Source organism: Acanthaster planci, linkage group LG10 (assembly GCF_054643075.1).
Source record: "Acanthaster planci isolate LZ-2023a linkage group LG10, COTS_SCS, whole genome shotgun sequence".
Classification (NCBI taxonomy): domain Eukaryota; kingdom Metazoa; phylum Echinodermata; class Asteroidea; order Valvatida; family Acanthasteridae; genus Acanthaster; species Acanthaster planci.
The window spans coordinates 4,985,785-5,007,211 of NC_141786.1; the positions used below are offsets into that span (position 1 = coordinate 4,985,785).

General features: G+C 42.9%; 2 protein-coding genes across 7 annotated transcripts in view; one reads left to right on the forward strand and one right to left on the reverse strand.

Moving 5' to 3' along the window:
• LOC110982707 (uncharacterized) overlaps positions 1 to 11,394 on the forward strand; it is a 65,760-nt gene extending 54,366 nt beyond the window's left edge. For 3 of the 6 annotated variants that reach the window (XM_087142904.1, XM_022241326.2, XM_022241327.2), the window contains exons 34-37: positions 94 to 229; positions 988 to 1,260; positions 2,582 to 2,697; positions 3,307 to 11,394. In XM_087142904.1, the coding sequence (XP_086999030.1) occupies positions 94 to 229; positions 988 to 1,260; positions 2,582 to 2,671 (499 nt within the window). In that variant the 3' untranslated portion in view covers positions 2,672 to 2,697; positions 3,307 to 11,394. Of the gene's footprint in view, positions 1 to 93; positions 230 to 987; positions 1,261 to 2,581; positions 2,976 to 3,306 lie in introns of all 6 variants that reach the window. The other 3 variants (XR_015427023.1, XR_015427024.1, XM_087142905.1) reach the window with 3 other exon arrangements.
• Positions 11,395 to 11,443: 49 nt separating this feature from the next.
• Positions 11,444 to 21,410, reverse strand: cfap45 (cilia and flagella associated protein 45). Its single transcript, XM_022241352.2, has 10 exons — positions 21,257 to 21,410; positions 20,272 to 20,540; positions 19,113 to 19,257; positions 18,403 to 18,573; positions 17,553 to 17,731; positions 17,054 to 17,183; positions 14,773 to 15,003; positions 14,240 to 14,463; positions 13,737 to 13,961; positions 11,444 to 12,693 (listed from the first exon to the last, which is right to left on the reverse strand). Exons 1-10 carry the CDS (start codon positions 21,257 to 21,259, stop codon positions 12,615 to 12,617), a joined length of 1,656 nt encoding a protein of 551 aa, XP_022097044.1. The 5' UTR covers positions 21,260 to 21,410; the 3' UTR covers positions 11,444 to 12,614.
• Positions 21,411 to 21,427: the final 17 nt, after the last annotated feature.

The window sequence follows — 21,427 nt, forward strand, 5'->3', positions numbered from 1 at the left end:
CTGCCCCCAGTCCCCTCCGGTCACACCTGACTTTCTTGCTGCTGCTTTTCAAAACTCGTGGCCAATGCGTCTGTTTCTGTTCCGTTCGTCCAGGGTGCAGCTGACCCAGGTCATCAAGGACGTCCGCGCTGCCAACAAATTCTCCCTGTCTGGTCTGTCCATCGAGGAGATCGTCCAGCGAGCCGCGGAGCTCATCCTTAATCAGCAGAGGGCCGTGGCCCAAGCACAGGTAAACAACAACAGAAATCCTTGAGCTGTTGGCCGTAAAAACTTGTGGTAGCACCATTAAGGCATCTTCTTATGCTCTTAGTTGTGGAGAGGTCTGTCCTCGAGCAGAAGCACCCCTCTTCAAAGGCTGGAAAAAGCAGCGTTGGTCAGGATTGTTCAGTTTGGTGGTAGCAATGTGACTGGGACACATGCATTTTCTAGTCGTTTGTTAACCAGCAAAGTTCAGTTCTGACCAAAGGAGCCTCTGTTGCTAAGAAAATAGTGCCCTCTCTTGGTCCAGCTGGAGGCCCATTATGGTACTGCTGCAGATTTTGTGATTAGAAGTCTATCTTTTCATGCATATCCTTCCGGTCTTACTCGAGCCCCAACCTGTTCCACACCAGGTAATAATTTATAAAGCGCAAATTTCATGTAGATATATTCAAATGCGCTGTACAATGAAGACGTTAAGTGTGGAACAATGAATACATTTAAACAAACACATAGTTCTACAGCGTATTTTGGTTCCACTGTCACTGTATGATGTCACTTTCACTTTGCATAGCTCCACAGGGTTCTGCCTTGAAGACGATGTCATCTGGCTTCATAAGTTAATTCTCATGCATAGCAGAAATACAGCCGTGAACAGACAGTGTAATATTGCAGTACATGTTTAGCCTGTATTTTCTCCCCTTCGTAATAATCCTGTCGTGCTTCGCAAATTTCCACGCTTAGCATCTCCTTGATACTATTACTCCAAGCCTTGTTTCTTTTTTGCAGCGAGTGCAGTCCCAAGTCAACAGGCCTGCAGCAGCTGCGTCTCTGCAGCAAGCACCTGTAGGTGCCACCGCAGGTGCAGCAGCAGGGCCCTCCCGCGCCTCCCCCCGGCTCCAGTGGGAGCCGGCCAAGACTCAGCCAGTCTCACCCTGGGGGTTGGCCAAGGAAGAGGCGGAGTTTGAGGAGGATGAAGAGGACCCCTGTGTCATCTGCCATGAGGAGATGCTTCTGGCAGACACGGTCACGTTGCACTGTGGCCACAGGTTCCATCCTGATGTAAGTTGCCGGACTTGGCCTGTATACACCAGGGTTACGAGTAATAGGTGTGGCTTACGCATGAGTGTCACCTGTGAAGGTGGACCTACTTATGAGCACCTACATGTCTGGACCTGCATGAGGTCACCCATACACGGGGCTGTACATACATGTATTAGGACCTTACGCTGTGGGCCTGCTTAGATAGATCTACACATGTGAACCTGTACTTGTGGATGTAAAGGTATACAGGTGTAGGCCTGCATATGTGGACCTACACATGGGCCTTGGTGTTCATATGTTGATGATTGACTAGTACCTGCTGATGTACACACATGGTCCTGCACATGTTTATCTGCATGTATGAACCCATCTATGTAGAATCAGCCATTGTGAACCTTGGTGGACCTACTCGTGCAGACCTGTATATGAGGACTTGCAAGTGCAATCCTGTGAATACATATGAGGAATACATATATACATATATATGAATACATATGAGGACCTGCAAGTGTAGACCTGTGAATATATATGAGGACCTGCAAGTGTAGACCTATGAATACATATGAGGACCTGAAAGTGTAGACCTCTAAATGCATATGAGGACCTGCAAGTGAAGACCTATGAATACATATGAGGACCTGAAAGTGTAGACCTCTAAATGCATATGAGGACCTGCAAGTGAAGACCTATGAATGCATATGAGGACCTGCAAGTGTAGACCTCTAAATGCATATGAGGACCTGCAAGTGAAGACCTATGAATGCATATGAGGACCTGCAAGTGTAGACCTCTAAATGCATATGCGGACCTGCACATGTAGACCTGTGAATCTATACGAGGACTGCACTTGTAGACCTATGAATGTGAGCCTACACGAGCATCTCCCCTTGCTTGCTCTTTTGAAATTTAGTATTGAAGTTGTCAAAGCGGCTTTCGAACATCCAACATTTTTGTTCTTGTTTTGTGATGTGATCTGTGAAAACCCTTCACATGGTGAGCTTTGTCGTGTTGGTGCATATCAACTTCAAATTGATATGGACACACTCTTGTTTTCAGATATTACATTTATGATCCTACTTTGTCTTCAATATGAATCACGGTTGTCTAGAACCACGAATAAAACAGTTTTGAAAACAGGACAGTGTCCAGATCAGTTTGAAGTTGATATGCGCCAAAATGACAAAGCTCACCATGTGAAGAGTTTTCACAGATCACATCACAAATGTGCATAGCAGTCCTGTCATCCTGTGACTGACATGAAATCTGAAGTCTCTTGTCTTCTGTTGTTAATTTTTGGCAGGTTCTGACTTCAGTCGGTTTGTTTTGATTTCTCTAACAGTGCATCAAGATGTGGTTACAGGAACAGCGCACCTGCCCCACCTGCCGTAACTACACCCTGCTACCTGATGATTATCCTGCACCCAAATAAAGATCAGTTGAGTATCTTACACTCAAGTAAGTAACTCAAGTTCATCGTTATATCAACAGTAACAACACCATCAATTTGTGTGAATTGCGGTAGTCAAGCGGTTACGGCATATTGGTGTGTGATGCACGGGTTGTGGGTTCGAATCACGGGTCGGAATTGTGGGCAGGGAGGTTTTTTTTTTAAAGGAAAATAAAGCCTGAATGTTATTGGAGCCTAATTTCACATGTGAAGTTTTTATGGTTGGTTGGGCATTGTGCATGGTTGTGAACCGTGGTTTGGCTTCATACGTGTGATTGCATATATAGCTCTCCTATGCCCAGGTAAGGGCCAGATGAGTATCCTATGCCCAAGTAAAGACCAAATGAGTATCCTATGCCCAAGTAAAGACCAGATGAAATGTCCAATGCTCAAGTAAAGATCAGATTATAGGTGCCTGTGAAATGAAAGTTGAATATCAAATGAAGGAACTTACATGTAACTTGTAGAGTACCGGTACTTCGGTTCGAAATGGAACTGATTATTAAGCCGTGTGGATGAACTGGCTGTGGCTACTTATGCCACACGTGCCCATGGGAAGTGGCTACAACACTTGGCTAGCGGCTTTTCATAGGTACTTGTATATGTGTTATTTCCAGTGACAGCCACAAGGTTCATTTCTTGCATGATCCCTGGTTAACCCCTTCACACCGGGAACCATCGACAGCTGCGGCTTTGTGTGAGGATTAGTGCATACCCCACATACATTCTATTCACCATGCAGCTGCTGGTTCAATGGGGCCTGCTGCTGGACGGAGCTTTGCAAGGACTTATCCCGGGTAGAGGGGGATGCCCGATCACCGCCGATCACCACCTTTGCATGCGTGGGAGCCCGCCCTCTACTTTCCCACCACTGTCTCCAACCGTTTATTGAATGGAACTGTATTCGTTTCTTTGTTTTACCAGCGCAGTCCCCAAGATTTGGCCCTGATTCGCCGTTTGAATTGAAAATAATGTGGGGTATGGATGTAGTTCGAGGCTATCATAAGGGGCAGGGCGTGGTCGGAGGGGGGTAAACTGTGGCTGAAAGTATTTTACATGTACACTATTTAAGACCCACCCTTCCCCTTCCCTCAAATATCATATGCAGAAACATATTCACTTATACACGGTAACAACAAAACAGCAGTAAAGAGCACAATTGCAAGTACGTTTTGGTAGCTCCTTAATTTTCTTGTTTTTCAGTTTCTGTGTAACAGTGGCAAGAATGCACTGTAGATGCATAAAATGACTCAAGAATTATCAAAGAACTTGAAAAAGGATAAAACTAGCAAATCCTTCCGCAAGTGTAAAAAAGATAACTGCACGTTGTGACACTTGCCCATTGATTAAACAAATCCTTTGAAACCTGTGGAGAGAGTTAACCCATTATACTTTGACAGTGTTTTACAGTGCATAATTATTACAGTCAATTATATCTGATGCATGACGGCAAATGCATGATGCATTTTTCGTATTTTTGATAATACAAGCATGATATCCTCGATGACACACAGTAGAATAAAATCGTAAATCATCTAATATCATCAGTCTGGCAAAAATGGGCAAGAAAACATATTTTGGGTCAATACATGACACAGCAGCAAAGTAAGGCATACTTAAAAGCACCCTGTTGATGTCTTTAAATAAAACTAATATAGAATATCTGCCATTACACTGACAAATGGATAGAATACTGAATGCATATGCGTGTACATTTCAATCAAACAGTTTTTGCTTCATTAAAATGACGGTCACAATTTCCTTTTACATTAAAAAAAAATACAATGAGGTAACAGTTCAAAGCAGTGCTACTTTGACCAAACCTGAGAATGTTTGCCTCTGCTTGGGCAATACTGGAAAAAACAGTAATACATGTTTTCATGTATTGAAAAATGCAAAAGCATAAAATTTGAAACCAAATTATTGTCTTTCCAAAATACTAACTAGTATTCTTGGGACGATTACATAAACTTTTCAGTTTTACTTGTCTTTCCTCTTCTGCAGCTCTTCATCTACAACTCTCTTAAAATGGTCGTAGTCGTCAAACATCCTCTCAAAGCCTGGAGTTGGGGACCTTTTGGTTGTGGGGCAGAAGGTGAAGATTTTCTGCTTGCTGCCTTCTGTCTTGTCCTTCAATGGTGTGTAGGAGGAAAGTAAGAAATTCGCAAAGAAAATTACAATAGCTCAGATATCTTTATAAATTTGATTTCCTGAATATCTGATATCTTGATTGATATCATGATTGCCATTTTTGAATAGATTTATTTACTAACAATTGCATTCCAGTCCTTTTAGCTTGTAACAGCCAACAGAGGCAATATTTCTCACAAGGACTACTTGACAACAACCATCATTCTGTTGAATGCTAAACATAAACATAACAGAGTGAAAGCAGCTAACCTCAATACCTCGTGTTACACGGCGGACGTACGACTTCAGTTGGTATGGCTTCACGAAAGAGACCATCTGCTCCTCAGTGTATTGGGAGTACAGCTCCTCGTTCCCTTTCCTCACCGCTTCGATGAGCAGCAGCATGTCATCTTTGTTGTATGCAAGAATGGCACCAGCAAGAGCACTCATGAATGTGCCATACTTGGCATGAGACTGTTTGATGACAACAGCATCCCATCGATGCAGCCAGTGACGAATATCAAGGCATATGGCCAATCCTTTGTCAACCCAAGCCTCAAACAGTGACTCCAGCCACGAAGTTCCACCCTCCCTGAAGTGAAGAATGTAGATGCATCATGAGAAATCAGTCTGATTCAAATTCTACTATCATAATTATGTGGTATTTCTTGCACGGGAAAACACCGCAAAAAGATCAAGGTCAAGTTTCACATGGTTACACATTTGGCATCAACAAACAATTGACTCGCCTACAACAGTTGTTGTCTGCATACAGGACCTTTGGTGCAGGTGCATTGGCGCGCCTGATAGCGGGAAACCAGTCCACAAGCCAGTTGCTGATAACAATCCTCTGACTCGGAGGCCACCACAACAACAGTCAAAAACTGGCCCCACTCATTGAGAACACTGGTCACGTACTGCATGGTGCCTCGGCCATCTCCATAGATTTTCTTGAGGATCTGGTGAATAGCAAACAAATTCAGACTATTGTGAATTTTTATTCATGCGGATATGCACCAAAAATTAATAACCAGCAAAATCAAGTATATGCACCTAACTGTATTTCTTCAGTGTGGTGTCTTCATTTTTGCTGATTAATTTTTCATGATATATTGAATATCTATACATTCTTTTTTTTTACATGTATCCAGTAACGTATATGTACACATGTATATCATTCCATCGAACCCCATTTCAAAACTTTTGAAGTGTACAAGAGGATTTTCTTAACAAGATACATACCTGTTTGGTTCCATCAATGCAGAGAATCTCTCCGGTGACACTCAGGACAGATGCTCTATACATTGGCATTTTCTCCATCTCCATTATCAAGTGGGCTCGCCGGAGGACACAAGGGAAAGGCAGAGGGGTCTGTTGAATGGGGGCAGTGTAGCTCCCAGGTGGCTTGATGAACTGCAAAATGCCTTGCTGGGAACCTGAAGCATGGCCTGCGGTGTGAGCTTGGTGTAGGAGGGTCTGATACAAGTCCCGCCTCTGAGCATACCACTCATCGTGACCCTGCTGTATCATCCTGTGGACTTTAGCCATGGAAACAGAATTCAGCCTATCACTGAGGAGTGTTACAACATTCTTGTCTACAGCACGTTTTCCGCACAAGATGGCAGGAAACATGCTCCTCACGGCAGGTGCAAGATTTGCAAGTAAGCTTGGACTGTATTGTAGTTGCTGCTCATCTGTGGTTTGCTGACGCTTTTGCATGCAGAAAGAACACTTCAAACGTTCAGTTAGCAAGGTGTAGGTGTACCTTAAGCCGCACACCTGCCTGGCGAGGTTCCCATAGCCACTTCGGCTCAAGTAGCTTCCGGGTGGTGCGGGACACTTGGCATTGGGACATCTCAGCTTTACTTGTAGGACACCAACAGGCCTCCAAAAGAATACCGGCGTCGTAAAGAATGATAACATTGATGGGAGTGATCCTTGAACTCTAGTCGGAAGTGGGGGTGGATTGAAACCCATCTTGTTTTTGAAGACCCTTCTCATGGCTTGTTCTCCGTTGGCTGTTGTGTATGTCCGGGGGGTTTCAAATATCCCGTATGGCCCATCTGTCTTGAGCCACAAGATATTGGGGGAGTACATACCCTGCACCTGTGGAGGTGGCTCATCCCAGAACTTCTGCCAGCCCTCCAGCAACACTGATTCGTCCCCGGATGTAGCTGGTACATGTAGGTCAGGGGACACAGGCCGTTCTTCTAATGCCGACTGTGATGTTGAGGGCTCGTCGTCCGATGTCAATGTTGATGGCAGAAGCTTTCCAACGGTGGTGATCTGAGTGGACACTGCGACCTCTGAGTCCTGGAGTACATCCTCTAAATTTCCACAGAAGAGCACAAAGTTTTATAAAATTACACATCAATAAAACATATTAAAATGCATGACAAAAATTATTTCAACTACACAATTGAGTAACATAATATATCTGCTTACCTGCAAGGGCCAAAAGTTCAGCATCTTCAATGTAGTCTGGCTCCAGATCTGCTGGTTTCTCCTTCTCTGCTTTTTGCTTCTGCAAATCAACAGAAAAAAATCGGACACTGTCACAGCTATATTATTTCTTCTAGGAGTAGCCAGTCATCAATTTATAAAGTCAGTACATGTGCTGATAAATTGTAATCAGTTTAACATACTACAAATATATGTTTCTTTGAACATGCTTCATGGGCATTTTTTAAAATTTAGTTTTATATATCACATAATATCCTAATAACAGAAAAAAATATTCATGAAACTAGGTCCTACAGGAGTAACAAAAAACAAATTACCTTTAGGCGGTTATCAAGATGGACCATTACACTAGGAAAATTTCTGACCCACTCGAGCAGGTGCTCTTTCTGCCACAGCAAGATGGGGTTTTTATCTCCTTGGCTGCAGTAAGCTGCAAGAAGCCACACGACCCAGCCCACGTCATTTTCTAGCAGCCACTTGAAGGTCTGGCCAGCATATTTGCCGAATGTAATGACGACATTGGCTCGCCAGGCATCATGGCCTGACGTCTTGGCAGCTATCTCAGCACTGTGTGGATCACACCAGACGGCATCTACCGGCTTCCCTGGTTGCTTCAAGAAGGCCACAGCTTCACTTGAACATTTCAGCCTTGCCTCGCCACTCTTGAAGAGTGGAATGGTTGGGTAGAGGTGCTGTCTGGAATGTCTGTCAAGGTGCTGCTTTAGTGTGAAGGTTTTGTTGCATGTTGTACATTTGAACACCTTTGGCTCATGGGTTTTCATGTGGCGAGTCAAGTTCGATTTAACGTTGAACTGTTGATGGCACTTGCTGCATTTATGGATTGCCTCCATTTTGACCTGAAAAGGTCAGAAGGTCGCCAAGAACAATGAAAACGTTAGTCTCCAAAATAAACAAATCAGCTAGGCCTACCATGACTACACAGCTAGCTAGGCTGGGTACACTGGTACAGATTCCCAGATGGGCTTTCTATCGTCTTCTGAGACATAGTTACCTTACGTTTTAAAAAAACACCTTATCACTGATGGTGCAACCCCATTGAAGACAAAATGAACCGATATATACATGTACATCCTCGAAATAGCTAGACAGTTCCCTCACGAAACGACGGAACCCTGCAAACCCTCACTATCATTAACGCAGAGCTTTAAATGACATTCACCCAATTCCGACACTCACCAACCAACACACTGAAATTCATGAAAAAAAAAATAAAAGAAAACTACTCACCCTTGTCAACTACCAAGTTCAGCTTTGATTCACATTATCCTCCTGTATTCGAAAACATTGTGACGCTGAGTACCAACTCCAAAAGAGGCCTTTTCAGGGGGAGATAAGTCACAAATCCCTCCGAATGCACAGCTGTGCATATGTACGAATTTACCGCGCATGTATTATGTATGTGAAGACATGTTTTATGTATGAAGGATTCCTCAACGTCACTCACTGATTGGTCTGTTGAGCGAGGGTCTTCCTCAACAGGGCCCATTGATTGGTCTGTTGAGGAATACCATGTGCTCAACAAGACTCTGTGATTGGTCTGTTGAGCAATGAGATCTTCCTCGGCTGGAAGACCACCTGGGAATACTGGGCATACCGCAGCCGCGGTCAAAAGAATCCCAGCCTTAACAGGTTAACATTTTTGAATCTCTGTAAAAGGAGGAACGTTTTGCAGTCTATACATATTAGGCATGAAACAAAAAAGTGATTTTAAGAAACATGAAGCTGCCATACATGTTATTCCAGGAGATGTTCGCATTATGTAATCTTTATCATGTATCTTCAACCTTTGCAGCATGCTTTGTTGATTTTACTTCGTAAGTGGTTAATTGTATGTATTTAAATTAAAACTAGATGAGATAGAGACGTTTCAAATAAATATCCAGTTCTGTATTTACTGAAGAAATTTGTGTTATGGTTGGTGCTAGGATTGCGGAAAATGATTATGTGTCGTATTTTCCAGTGGAATCATTGTATGGATACTGGATATTGTGTTAAGCCCTGATTGAGATTCTTCTTAATTCAGTTGAGTGCTTTAGAGAGGTACTAAAGGGATTGAGGAACTTAAGAGTCTAGGACCCAAGATGCTGTTCTTCAACATGGGGCGAAGTTGATGCCCTGTGAATGCTGAGGCACCTCAAGAGCGTGTTCTGTAGCACACTGGGAGCATTTGGTGCTAATTGTGTTAAGTAAATCCCGAGATTTGCATTTGTAAGAGGGAGCCAGTTCATTATTTCAAAACGGGCACGGGCAGTCGAGAACAAAGCATGCTTGCGAGGTGGCGTGTGGCGTAGGATAGGGCAGACCTCGTGTAGGCACTTGTTGCTGTTCCCCTGAATGATGTGGGATGTGCTTCAACCTGGGCATGTGTTGGTACTGTTGGAATACTGAACTGGCTCACTGTACAATCTTCCTTGCCTTAATGGCAACACATGTATTAAAGTGCCTGTGTACTTATATTGCATGGGTCCTGGTTAACAAGATGGACTATTTGAACTTGAATTAGGCTTAATGAAAAGAAAAGGAGAATAAGCTCATTATGCAGAATTTTCTTTAAACATAGTTAATGCTGAAAATAAATAAGTTTCCCTACCCACTTGTGTGACAGAGTTTTGCAGGGCCCGTATAACGTGGAGAAAGATTTCAAAGTTTTACACGTTGTGAATTTTCCAACCGTTTACAGTCAAGCAGCTTTTGCCAGGTTTGAAATGTTTGCATTGTCTACACCACCATTTTCGTTTCGATGAGTTTACTTAGAAGCATTGAATTATTTTACTAATATTTTTAACTGTAAGAGGAATGGTTCTTGGTGTTTATTTTCCTGTTACGTGGAGGTGTATACGTTACTCATGGTTGGTTGTTAGTGGAGCCGCTTTTAAACCAACATTTGTTATGTATTCTATTTTAATAATAGGCTTTAAGAAAGATTGTGACAATTAGCCATCGTCATGAATACTTTCCTAAACATTATTGTCAAAAACATGAGAAAGGAGATGGTCGTGTGATGTTATTATGAACCACTGAAGTTAGAGTTTGTGGAGGATAAAGGTATTAAAGTTTTCTTCATTTCAAGTGAAACCATTAAACCAAAAAGATTTGTGGGAATTGAAATTGTTATTGCACATAAAGTAATTGTTAGGTTTGTTGTGTCGATGGCTGAGAATCAATTATCAATCTGTTTTTTTTTTACATGTGTACATACATTCAAATGTGATAAACAGGAAAGCAGATTGGTTGTCTCGATATAAACAAACTTAAATTGAGGCATTTGTTTTGCTGATACCCATTCACTGCCCATTTGTGACCCTATCCCATTAAATGTACGTGAAGGTCTTTTCTTTCCACTAGGAATTTGGTTTTAGTTTTCAGTAGTGGAGCAAACCGAGTGTATTTGATTTACCACTGTTTTGACGTCCTGAAGAAAGACATTAGTTGTATGTGGGTGAAACTGTCTTGATGTTCCCTATTGATTTGCCTCGAACTCAGAGGCAACCTTTATTTGTATTAAAGTATTACAAGCAAGATGTCTGTAGTTGTTAGATTTCAGTAGATGAATGTTCTAAGAATTTTTGGGTCTTTGTCCAAATATTGTACTTCTGGAAATACCACAAGTACTTTTTGCTTGATCTCATTGGAAAGTTTGTGTTTTAGGCACTGGCTTGAGAATGTTGTGGTTAATTATTTTAATTCATAAATAGGAACAAATAACAATTTTTGCTTGTGAAATGTTTTGAAGTGTATTACCTACATTAGCAATTACATCATACATGTACTTTGAAAAATGGAATACAGTGTTTTGTCTGAGAAAAAAGGAGCACGTGACGTGCATGTAGTTTGCTGTGATATACTTAGCAAGGAAAGTCATGTTAACTTTTAAGTGGTGTCTTTTTCTAGTACAAGAGTAAGGTCAAATTCACAATGTGCTCTTTCCTGTCGTAATTTTTGAAGCATTTGCCTCTTGTTTCTATAGTCTTTTCAGTGATACTGCAATTCTCAGAACTGTATGTAATTTCCAATATTCATAAGTTTATCCTCTAGCTAAACTAAGTTTGTTTTTATGTCTTGCATTAAATTATGCACGATTACAAAAATAACGTCCGTGTTTCTTACACGTGTTTTAATACAGACTGCAGTGTCCTCAGCTTTCTATGTTTCGTCTCAAATCTTTATTTACATGAATTTCATCAATGTGAGCTTTTTCTCATATAGTTGGACGGATATTCAAATTTTAAAATTCTAGTTTCAATTACAATGCAAAGTTCAAAAGTTTAAATTACGGCTCTGCTGTTAAAAAAAAAAAGGAAGAATTTGTCATTTATGTATCAAAGGAATTCACTCGCGGCTACCAGGAATAATGTACATTAACATTTATGTATATACAAAATATCTACAATGAAAACAGTTTGTTTCCCCAAGAAAAAATGGAAGTGAAATTTTCATAGCAAATTTTAAAATTTCTGCAGTTGCAATTTTGACTTCAGAAATGCACGCATTAACAGCTGACAATTTTGCAGGCAATGCAACAAAAGTGGCACTTGAGATTCGAAGCTGGACGGCAGAAAATTCGGAAGAAAAAAGCACCTCTGGGTGAAACTTAACGCACCTTTACCATTGGACAATAGTCAGTCCTACATGTATATATCTGACAGAAATTCCAAAACTGAACAAGTTCCAAGGGCAAAAACTGCACCAAATAACGAACACCTTGTCTACTTTTATGAAAACTCAACAGTCCTTGTCAGGCACAAGTTACACATGCTCACCTACATCATGACCTCGTTAATACTGCTTATAGTAAACATTGTGGTCTCACAAACTATGACAAACTTTCAATCCAACAGTGCCATCTGTGGTTTACTTTAACAACTTTTTCTTCCTGAGTAGAGGGTTCAAAACCAGTAATCTAATGATAGTCACTACCATAGAGTTCCTCCACATATCAAATCACGGCAGCAAGAACAAATACTAGTTCCAGCAATTTGTGAGAAGGGGACGTTTTGTGCACTACACAAAAACAACTCAACTACACTATTTGATTATGAACAAGTTCTGAGAATCTTCACAACGGCCAACTTTTGAAACAACACTGACACTGCACATCATATGGATAAAATTCACTCTTAGGACTTGCTTTTTATGGAAGCAGCCCTCTTTGGAAACATCCGCAAAAGAAAAATTCAACTAGACCAGAAAAGTGTGCAATTTGAGAACCAGTCATCATTGTGATGCGATTATTGCAGAGATGCCCCCCCCCCACACACACACACTGTCCTCGCCCACCGATACCAAGGAACCGTTAAACAGGAGATCTTTTCTACTGGAAGAGTGAAGCAGCAGGTGCTTCTATTCTTCGCTCCACTTCCTTGCAGTACTTCTCGGGAACACCAGCATTTCTGCAAAATTCAAAAGAAAGTTGGAAAGTTTATACGAATCGTGCTTAAACAATTATTAGTGTTCGCTGATTCTGTAGACGGTGGCAGAACATTCACAAAGCAATATCAGAATGACCTAGCCTATACCTCCCAGATCCAAAGAATCCAAGCTGCCTAAGAGAATGCCTCTTCGCCCTAATACCCTCTCATGAACTTGTACTGTCCTAGAAGTATCCTTAACTCCTAACCGATCCCCCTCAAAGTCCATTCTCACCACCATCGACACTTCTTGAATCTCTTCAACAAACTTCCTAACAGCAATCCTGACTCATTGGGATGGCGGTGCTGCAGTCCAGTCCCTCACAAGTCCCTGCAAGTCCATCACAACTAGGTCCACAGCAGCCCAACTCACAAGCTTATTAAATAAACTGCGTCAGTTTTCCTTTGTCACTGCTCATCTTGCTACTTATGACTAGTGGAAGGACTTGTGACTGGGCTTGTGAAAGGACTTGTAACTGGGCTTGTGAAAGGACTTGTGACTGGGCTTGTGAAAGAACTTGTGACTGGGCTTGTGAAAGGACTTGTGACTGGGCTTGTGAAAGGACTTGTGAGTGGGCTTGTGAAACGACCTGTGAGTGGCATGGGCTTGTGAAAGAACTTGTGATACTTGACATCAACATTCCAGGTTAGCTTAATCTCCATTCTTGTGGCATCGAGGTATTCACAAGATTTCTACTCCTGCAACTACATAGGAGGCCTGTCTCTCAAAATGAACTATAGAATTACCCCCAGGGTTCCTACTAAACAAGGATATAGCCATTCACATCAAAGCTGTCCCTAAAAATAACCTTCAGATGGTGATGATTTCCATGCCATTTTCATGACTTTTTCCCTATGTCAATTTGATTCTGGGACACCTCATCTTCCCCAATTTTTCTAGAATATATCATGACTTTTAAAAACAACTTTTTTCCAGGATTCTCCATGACCATGGAAACCCTGTACCCTTTCAAATTCGAACAGTCACCCGACAGGCTACCTTCCACAGGGATCACCTCCCTCACCTGAGTTCGTTCAGCTTCTTCTGCTTGATGGTGTCCAGCTTGTTGCGACGGGCTCGGGCCTCCTCGTTCAGCCGCACCCCTTCCTCAAAGAACGAGTGGCGATCCGACACCTTGAGCTGCTCCTTCTCCCGGATCTGTTTGCGGACGTCCTCTGCGTGCCTCAGCCGCTTCTCGTGGTGCTCCATCTCTTCCTGCTTCTCCTTCTCCATGGCTTCGTTCTGTGCGCTGTTGGTCAAGAAGCAAATCCCTGTCAGTTGCGTAAATCGTATAATCGCTAGACTAGGGAATGCTGTCATTGTGTCTAGTTCCTTTTAGTAACATGGTATGGGACGGAATAACGTGTGATGGACTTGAGTGGACTGTGATGGACTAAACTACAATGCTGAATAAGGCATCCGTTCAAATAAAAAATCGTTGATCAACCTTGCTCAATCACGTTAGCCCTCAATTTAATCTCTGGACTATACGCTGATAAATACTCTTCAAATTTGAGGGAGACTCACTTGAGGACGCGCTCAAACTCGTGACGTTCCCGCTTAGCCTGGACGGCCAGGAAGTGCTCCTTGTTCTGCACCTGCACCTCCCGGGCAATCTTTAGCATCTGCTCTGTCTCTGCCTTCTTGCGGGCCTCCTCCTTCTCCTTCTGCCTCCACTCCCGCTCACGCTGCTCCTGGTTGCGTTTGGCTCGCAGTGCGTCTTTCTCTGCCATGTAGTCCCGGGCTCTCTCCTGTTGAAACAATACAATCTTCAGCTGAATGGGTCCCAAAGCAGTCACAATGATTTCTGGCCGACCTTGCCACTTCACAAGCCAACTTCAGAAAAGCTTGCAAAGCGCTGTGTTGAGCAGGATGCATTACTACGATCATCTGTTACTACCCAAGAATAGCTTAGCCATAACAAGCACACTTTCATGTCTGGTATGTGACCGACTTCCAATCACATTCTCAAAGAATGCTCTCTCATCGTGCCGTTTGTGTGTGAGTCATTCTTACTCACGCTTTCCCTTGACTCAGCCCCTCACGTCTCCGTACTGTACCTGCATGGCACGCAGCCGGGCGATCTCCTTCTCCTTCTCCAGCCGGATGCGCTCCTGCTCCGCCTCAAACTCCGCCTCTCGGGCCGCCTTCTTCTTGGTGTACTCGGCCACCTTCAGGTCGGCCATCTTCTCCTGCTCTTGGCGGCGGATGCGCTGCTCCTCTGCTTCCTTGTTGGCCCGGGCGATCTCCTTCTGGGCTTCCAACGTCATCTGGTGCTTGCGCTCAAGTTCCTGTGAGGAAAAAAAAATAAAGGAGACCGTTATTTCCAAGCAACAGTTCTTAAGAGTTAAACCTCAAGCAGAGAGTTCCTAGTAAAAGTAAAGTCTACCTTAATTATGCCAATATGGGCTATATGGCCATTATTTGGCCACTCGGGAGAGAAATCCCAAATATGGAACCCATTCTCGACAAGAATTCCTCACATACGGTCTGGGTCTGTCAGCTGTTGGGTTTCATTGTCTAAGACAAGAGCTCTCTGAAACATTATCTAATGAATTTCTTGTTTACTGTTCTTTGGACACAAATTATTCCAGTCATGCCTACAGGGAAGAAGACAGCAGATTAAATATAATCTCACAAATACCAGTTCGATATTCCAACTATGCATGCCCAAGTGATGTGCATCCAAGGTCATTTGAGGTCTGCCATATCGCCATATGTCAACCTTGCCTTTTGAAGTACTGGGCTCATTCATAGATTAATATTTTGAGTGGAAAGGTTTGCGGTAGCACCATGCAAAGATCTTATTTGTGAGCATGTGCAGTTCTGAAAAGAACTGGAGGTTACTTAACGTTTCGGACAATATGCTCTGTCCGTCGTCAGGAGGCTCCTGACCACACATACTCACTGAAGAGAAATCTTTGCAATGGTGCAATCGCAAACCTTTTCACTTAACTTGTCACCTTTACCATGAAAAGCTTTAGAGTTCGTCAGGAAAGTTTGTTAATGTAGGGAGTCAGGTTTTACTGGTCACGTCTGTGTGTGCTGTATGCACACGCTCGTAGGATCCACTTGTATCCACATGTATTCATATGCTTTGTTTATATTTTGTTAACGCTTGACTGGTAATGCATTATTCATAGAGCACGGGAAGGAGCCAATGACATCACTATGCCTCCAGCCAAATTCAAATGATTCTTGATACCTTGCATTCATTTCAGTTAGCATCAATGTATTCTTGTCCCACTGATTATTGTGCTTTACTGGGGAGTCGATTCCTTCCATTTGAAGGTGAACACTGAGTGCACATGATAATCACTTACACGAGGCATGGAGGTTCTGCATTGCTTTTTGTGAAGGACGAAACTCTTATTTTTGGGGTTCAGCTTCCGCCTCATTTTGCTGAGTTGTGAGCCTTGAAAACCCCTTCGAAGGAGGAATCAGGTAATTTACATGTTCCAGTGATTCGCTGAGAGAGTAAAGGGTTGATATTTAGATATTTGGGCTTAGATTTATACGATTGAATCATGGCGGGTGTCAATATACATGTATGAGCAGGGTTGTTTATGGAGCACTGTGCCATGGCAGTTCTGTACATGCGATAAGTTGCTGTGCAGCCAATTTCACACTCTGTGTGCCTTCGCTTGCCCTATCGCATGTTGTGCGCTGTGCTGCGGTTAAATTGTCACTGTACATTATGCTTTGTATATCGATTATGCCATTGTGCTGTCATTGATAAGATTGTGGGGTATTGCCGTGTGTAATCCATTTTCATTAGGCATTGGACCAGACACTGATATTTGTCGCCAACCGCTCCTGTGGTTTGCCTATTAAATTCTAATGGAGTCTGACCTACCTTCTGAGGATAAGAGGTTATTTTGATTCAATTTCCATAATCACAGCTAAATATATTTCTAGGTCTTTGAGTAACACAAAAGAGTTTTGTCATTTGTACCATTTTGTAACATACATTGTACTCTTAGCAGTCCATTGTCACTAATTCTAGTCTCATCTTCTGTCAACAGGTTTTTTGATTTTCCACTTTCTTAATTTTGGTGGGTTTTATCTATTGCCCAATAAAACTAATCATCATTATAAAACTAATAATCATATAACAAGAAGTGTCTGTCAGTTATTCTGGAACCGGAGCCTGGATCTTAAATCACTTGAGGAGGTCTAGACCATACTCACCCGCCCCCTTACATCTTTCTTCATTCAACCATATTTCGGGAGGGTGCCACCAGCGAGGCCGCTTCATTAATCCTGTATGGATTGAACTCTCCAGACCGAAACGATGGCATCATTTCTGGAGATGATCAATCCGTTGCTATGGCGACTCACCTTCAAGTCCTCCAGCTGCAGTTTCTCCAGGTACTTCAGCATGTGCTGCGCTTCTTGGTCTCGACGCTCCTGATCCAACAACCGCTCCTCCTCCCTCTGGGCAATCTGGGTCAGAACCTGCTCTGCACCCCTGGTGAGTAGAGAGTACGGAAAAACCAAAAACTTTACCCTTTCAGCCCTCCATGCTCTCGGTATTTCGACACAATTTTTGGAACACCTATGGTAAGAAAGCCTTACTGAGACCCTAACCACACCCAATCAAGAGCACTTAGGCTAAAATTCCTTGGACTTGAAGCAGGAATTAAAAATGGTGCTGCGAGTCATGTTGTGAATTAGGTACATAAAGCACATGAATTTTCAACTGATGGAGGAAGTGTTTTCTTCTATGATCACAATTTATGTTGGACATAAATGGTGGAGTTGAAACCTATGTAATCCCATGACTTTCGCAGTTATTTAACACCCCAGAGTGAGATTAGACTGCGCGGCCCCTCCTTACTCGTATCTCTCCGTCTTCTTCTGGTTTTCGATCTCTTCCTGCAGCTCTAGCGCCCTCTTGCGTTCCACCTCCATCATGATGTCCAGCCTCCTCTCTTCCTCCTGCTGTTCCTGCTTGACCTGCTGCTTCTCCAGGATCTGGGCATCGCGGATGGCGTGGCACTTGGCATTCAAAATCAGCTGCGAAGGAGGGGAGACGACAATAACGAGATGCATATAACTCACAGCAGTCAGCGTTATTCTACCAATCCTGGAACTGCAGTTGAAAGGTTCAAGGGACCCTACACAGTAAAGAAATCACTCGTGTAGTGCTGCTGCCTTTCATGCACATGTGCCCATGTTCCAAAATCTGGTTAGCGTCCGGGTCAAAACGATTAAAAGGCCACACAAAAGACCACTTGACAAGTCATGAGTAAAGGTTAACAACGAAAAAGGAATGCTTCTGTTGTTGCACCTCATTCGAATAGCGTAATGATGACTGGAAATCTTTTGATGGTCTTGTGGGATCTTGTGGGGTCTTTTGGGGTCTTGTGATACTTTAATGAGTCTTGACTGCAGTACCTGCTGGAGGCATGTGCATGGATTTTTGCCAGTGGCTAACGTCTGACTGGTCGAGTAGGTATTTAGCGTAAACTCACTCTCCATACGACAGCGCCAACGCATCTAACCAACTGTTTCTGTATTATTCACTACATCGGTTCACATATGTATTAATTTCATTTCACAGAGCTGCCTGGCAGGGAACATCGACTGGTCTATTTCAGTGCTTGACTACAATACTGTTGGTACGCCTTGTTCTTCAGGGCAAAACAGAGACAGTTCTGTGGTCACGGCCTGGTTGGCTACGTTACCTCGTTGAGATGTTTAATCTCGTCCTCTTGCTCCTCCTGCTGTTCTTTGGCCTTCTGGAGGAGGTACTCCGCCTTCTGTTTGGCCTCCTCGTCCAGGTCGTTTAGTTTCTCGTTCTTCTGTCGGGCACGGTCGCGGGCCTGCATCTGCAGCTTGCGCTCAGTAGCCTCCTCCTGCGTGGATTGGACAAAATAAAAATGAAACCCGCGATCTGAGTGTAACAAAGGGCATGTAGGTGACGGTCTCCTGAAATATAAATCCAACGAAGGAATTTCTCCTTGGTCTGAAAGTTGCAAATAGGTAAAGACTGTAACATTCAAGAGAAAAAGGTCCACACTCTCCACTTGGTCTTTTACCAACACGGTTTTCACTATTTTTCAAGCAATTAGCGCCAAGATGCTTCCGAACTTTTTAACTACCAACTGAATGAATCTTTCTCATACCAAGGACAGTCTTTTGTTAATGAACTCAAACTGGACAGCACGTCTGGAGTCATTCAGGTCATATTTCCTTTTCTGTTTCTACTGCGGTCCATCTGAAGAGCTCGCGATTTGAAATCAGACTGGAGGCCTTGCGATGGTCCTGTCGGATCTTGTAACAAGTCACACATACTTCCATGTTAAGTCCCAAACAATGGAAATAAATTGTGCCTGACCCTTGTGTTACAAAGTTTAATTGAACAGAAACCACCATATTGTTTTTTTTTTCTTACCTGTGCTGCCTCTTTCTCTTTTTGTCTCCTTTCCTCGGCGGCGTTGCGCTCCTCTTGCGTCAGGATGCGCGCGGCATTGATAATACGGTAGTACTCCTCACGGGAAAGCACCACGGACTGGCCAGATGGATCTTCCCGGGGAACGCTGCTCAGGGGAGATGGAGGAAAGGAAAAGAAAGTAACGTGGGATGAGGCATGCTGACTGAAGGCTCTTGTCCTCCTACATAAATTGAAGTATTTTCAGCATACATTTTATTAAAATACTCGGCAACCAATTATCCAAATTTAGGCTTGAACCTCGCGAAGGTGGATGCCACCATCCATTTTAGAAAACAAGTACACGGTGGATCTGATGTAAAGGATATAGCTACATGTATGGCTCTGATGACTATTCTGTATCTCGGGTGTTCAAAATTCCAGGACTATTCTGGAGGCTTGACTTGGAAATAAGTATAGAAATTGAGTCTTTGACCGTGTCCAAAATATTTGGGTATGGCTAATATGTCCATGGGAAATGCATGGAGTCACTAACTGGTGACTTCCAAACGTACAGTACATGGGCTATTCAAAGCACTGATAAGTTACTTGGACATGGTCTTGGTATTAAGGCTATCGAGCAGAATTTGAATATTGGGGTCTTCCAGCTAGCCTTGATGTGAACAGGGCAGGACGATTGAAGGATGTTTGACTTTTTATACATCCAAACTGCATAATGACATGTCTAACATGGCCCACAGGGTGTCCAAAAAACACTGTAACACTCCTCAATCCAAAATCTTTTGACACACTGCACAGCACTTTGGCAGGACTGAAGAAGTGTTAAACTGCTTGTCCCACGCATCAATCTACAAGTATTTCTCAGTTTTGGAAGTTTTACTTATATCAGGTTGGTACACAGTACTGTTCCTCACTTTTAATTTCATCGCTTTGCTTTCCAGTGAAAACTTGCCGCTAACTAGAGCAGAAAACAGTTAGTTTATTCACAAGTTAGCTAAATCCTGCAGGAAGGATTCTGTGCTTACTGAGTTAGCACAAAATGTCTGAACTAGCTCTGTAAGCATAGAACGTTGACCATAAGTACAAATGTCCATGGTTAGCACAGCCATGAACGTGGGTCTGTGAGTGGGTGCAGGCACTCAGCGACCCTTTGACAACTCACATGAGATTTCTGATCAGGTCCTTGGTGATGACTTGTACCACCTCCCTCTTCCCAGGCGTGGTCTTCCTCTTCTCTCTGTTCGTGGGTTGTGTCTCCAGGACAGGCTCGGCCGAGCGGGTCTCGTGGCACCGGCTCTTAGCCACAGCGTTGGGCGTGCCAAAGAGTGATTCGTCCACTGTGGAGCTCTTGTTGACAGTGAAGTACTTGCGGGTATTAGCATGCCGGGAGCCGGAGCTGCCTGCAGACTGCGTACTCTGAACACTACGAGGCTGTGTTTAGAAGGCGAAGAAGGGGTTGGTTAATCATTTGCAAAGAGATTTCTTAGCGACAATCCAATAATTCTAGGTGATCAAGCAATGTTTGAATCTTATAAAATGTGAAATGCTGTATTTCCTGGTCGACCTTTTTAAATGGAAGTTATTCAATTTATTTGATTGCTCTGGGAACCCTGAGATCAAAATTAAAATAAATAAATAAATAAATAAATAAATAAAAAACAAATTTGGAATAAAACTGTGGTATAAAATAAAATGTGTAGACACCAAACACTTTTGCTTAAACACTTGCACAGAATTAAAGAAACAATTAAACACAGCATGAAACCAAAACATAAACAGGCATGACAGGACACTCCTGAGAGGACGATCCCTCCTCATACTGTCATAAAAACAGAGAAAATGGCCAGACATCACGTGGACTTAAAAACTAGGCCTAGGTGCATACAGCTGCTAGCAGGAGCATACACCTTCTTTTGTGCTAAATACCGATGGAGAAAAGACAAGAGCGAACAGTTTATGGCAAACAATGAACCATTTCCTTGCTCTACGAATAAACCTACCAAGGTTTTCATCATGTTTACCACTGCAACGAGAACTTGAATGACTGCCTGCGCGCCGACCTAACACTGCCCAAACCAAACCTACGTTCAATCGAACAGACCATAAACACACAAAGAATTTAATATCGGAGACGATGAACTACTTACCATTTTACTGCAGGCTGCTTTTTTCTCACAATCAAAGTGATTATAATCTTAATTTTATAAAATTCTTTTGGTGGACAATTAATATTGAAGTGTTTCACGTTTGACAACCTCACTCCGATTAGAGCACAAGTCCAGTACGTACATGAACGTACGCAATGAGTATGCGCGGAA

Excerpts from the sequence above, each read along its gene's own strand:
- cfap45 (XM_022241352.2), bottom strand. Across the intron at positions 17,732-18,402 it reads AGATTAAACATCTCAACGAG|CTGATTTTGAATGCCAAGTG; the intron begins GTAACGTAGCCA and ends CCTCCTTCGCAG. Across the intron at positions 13,962-14,239 it reads GAGTTTGAGCGCGTCCTCAA|CGCACAGAACGAAGCCATGG; the intron begins GTGAGTCTCCCT and ends CTTGACCAACAG.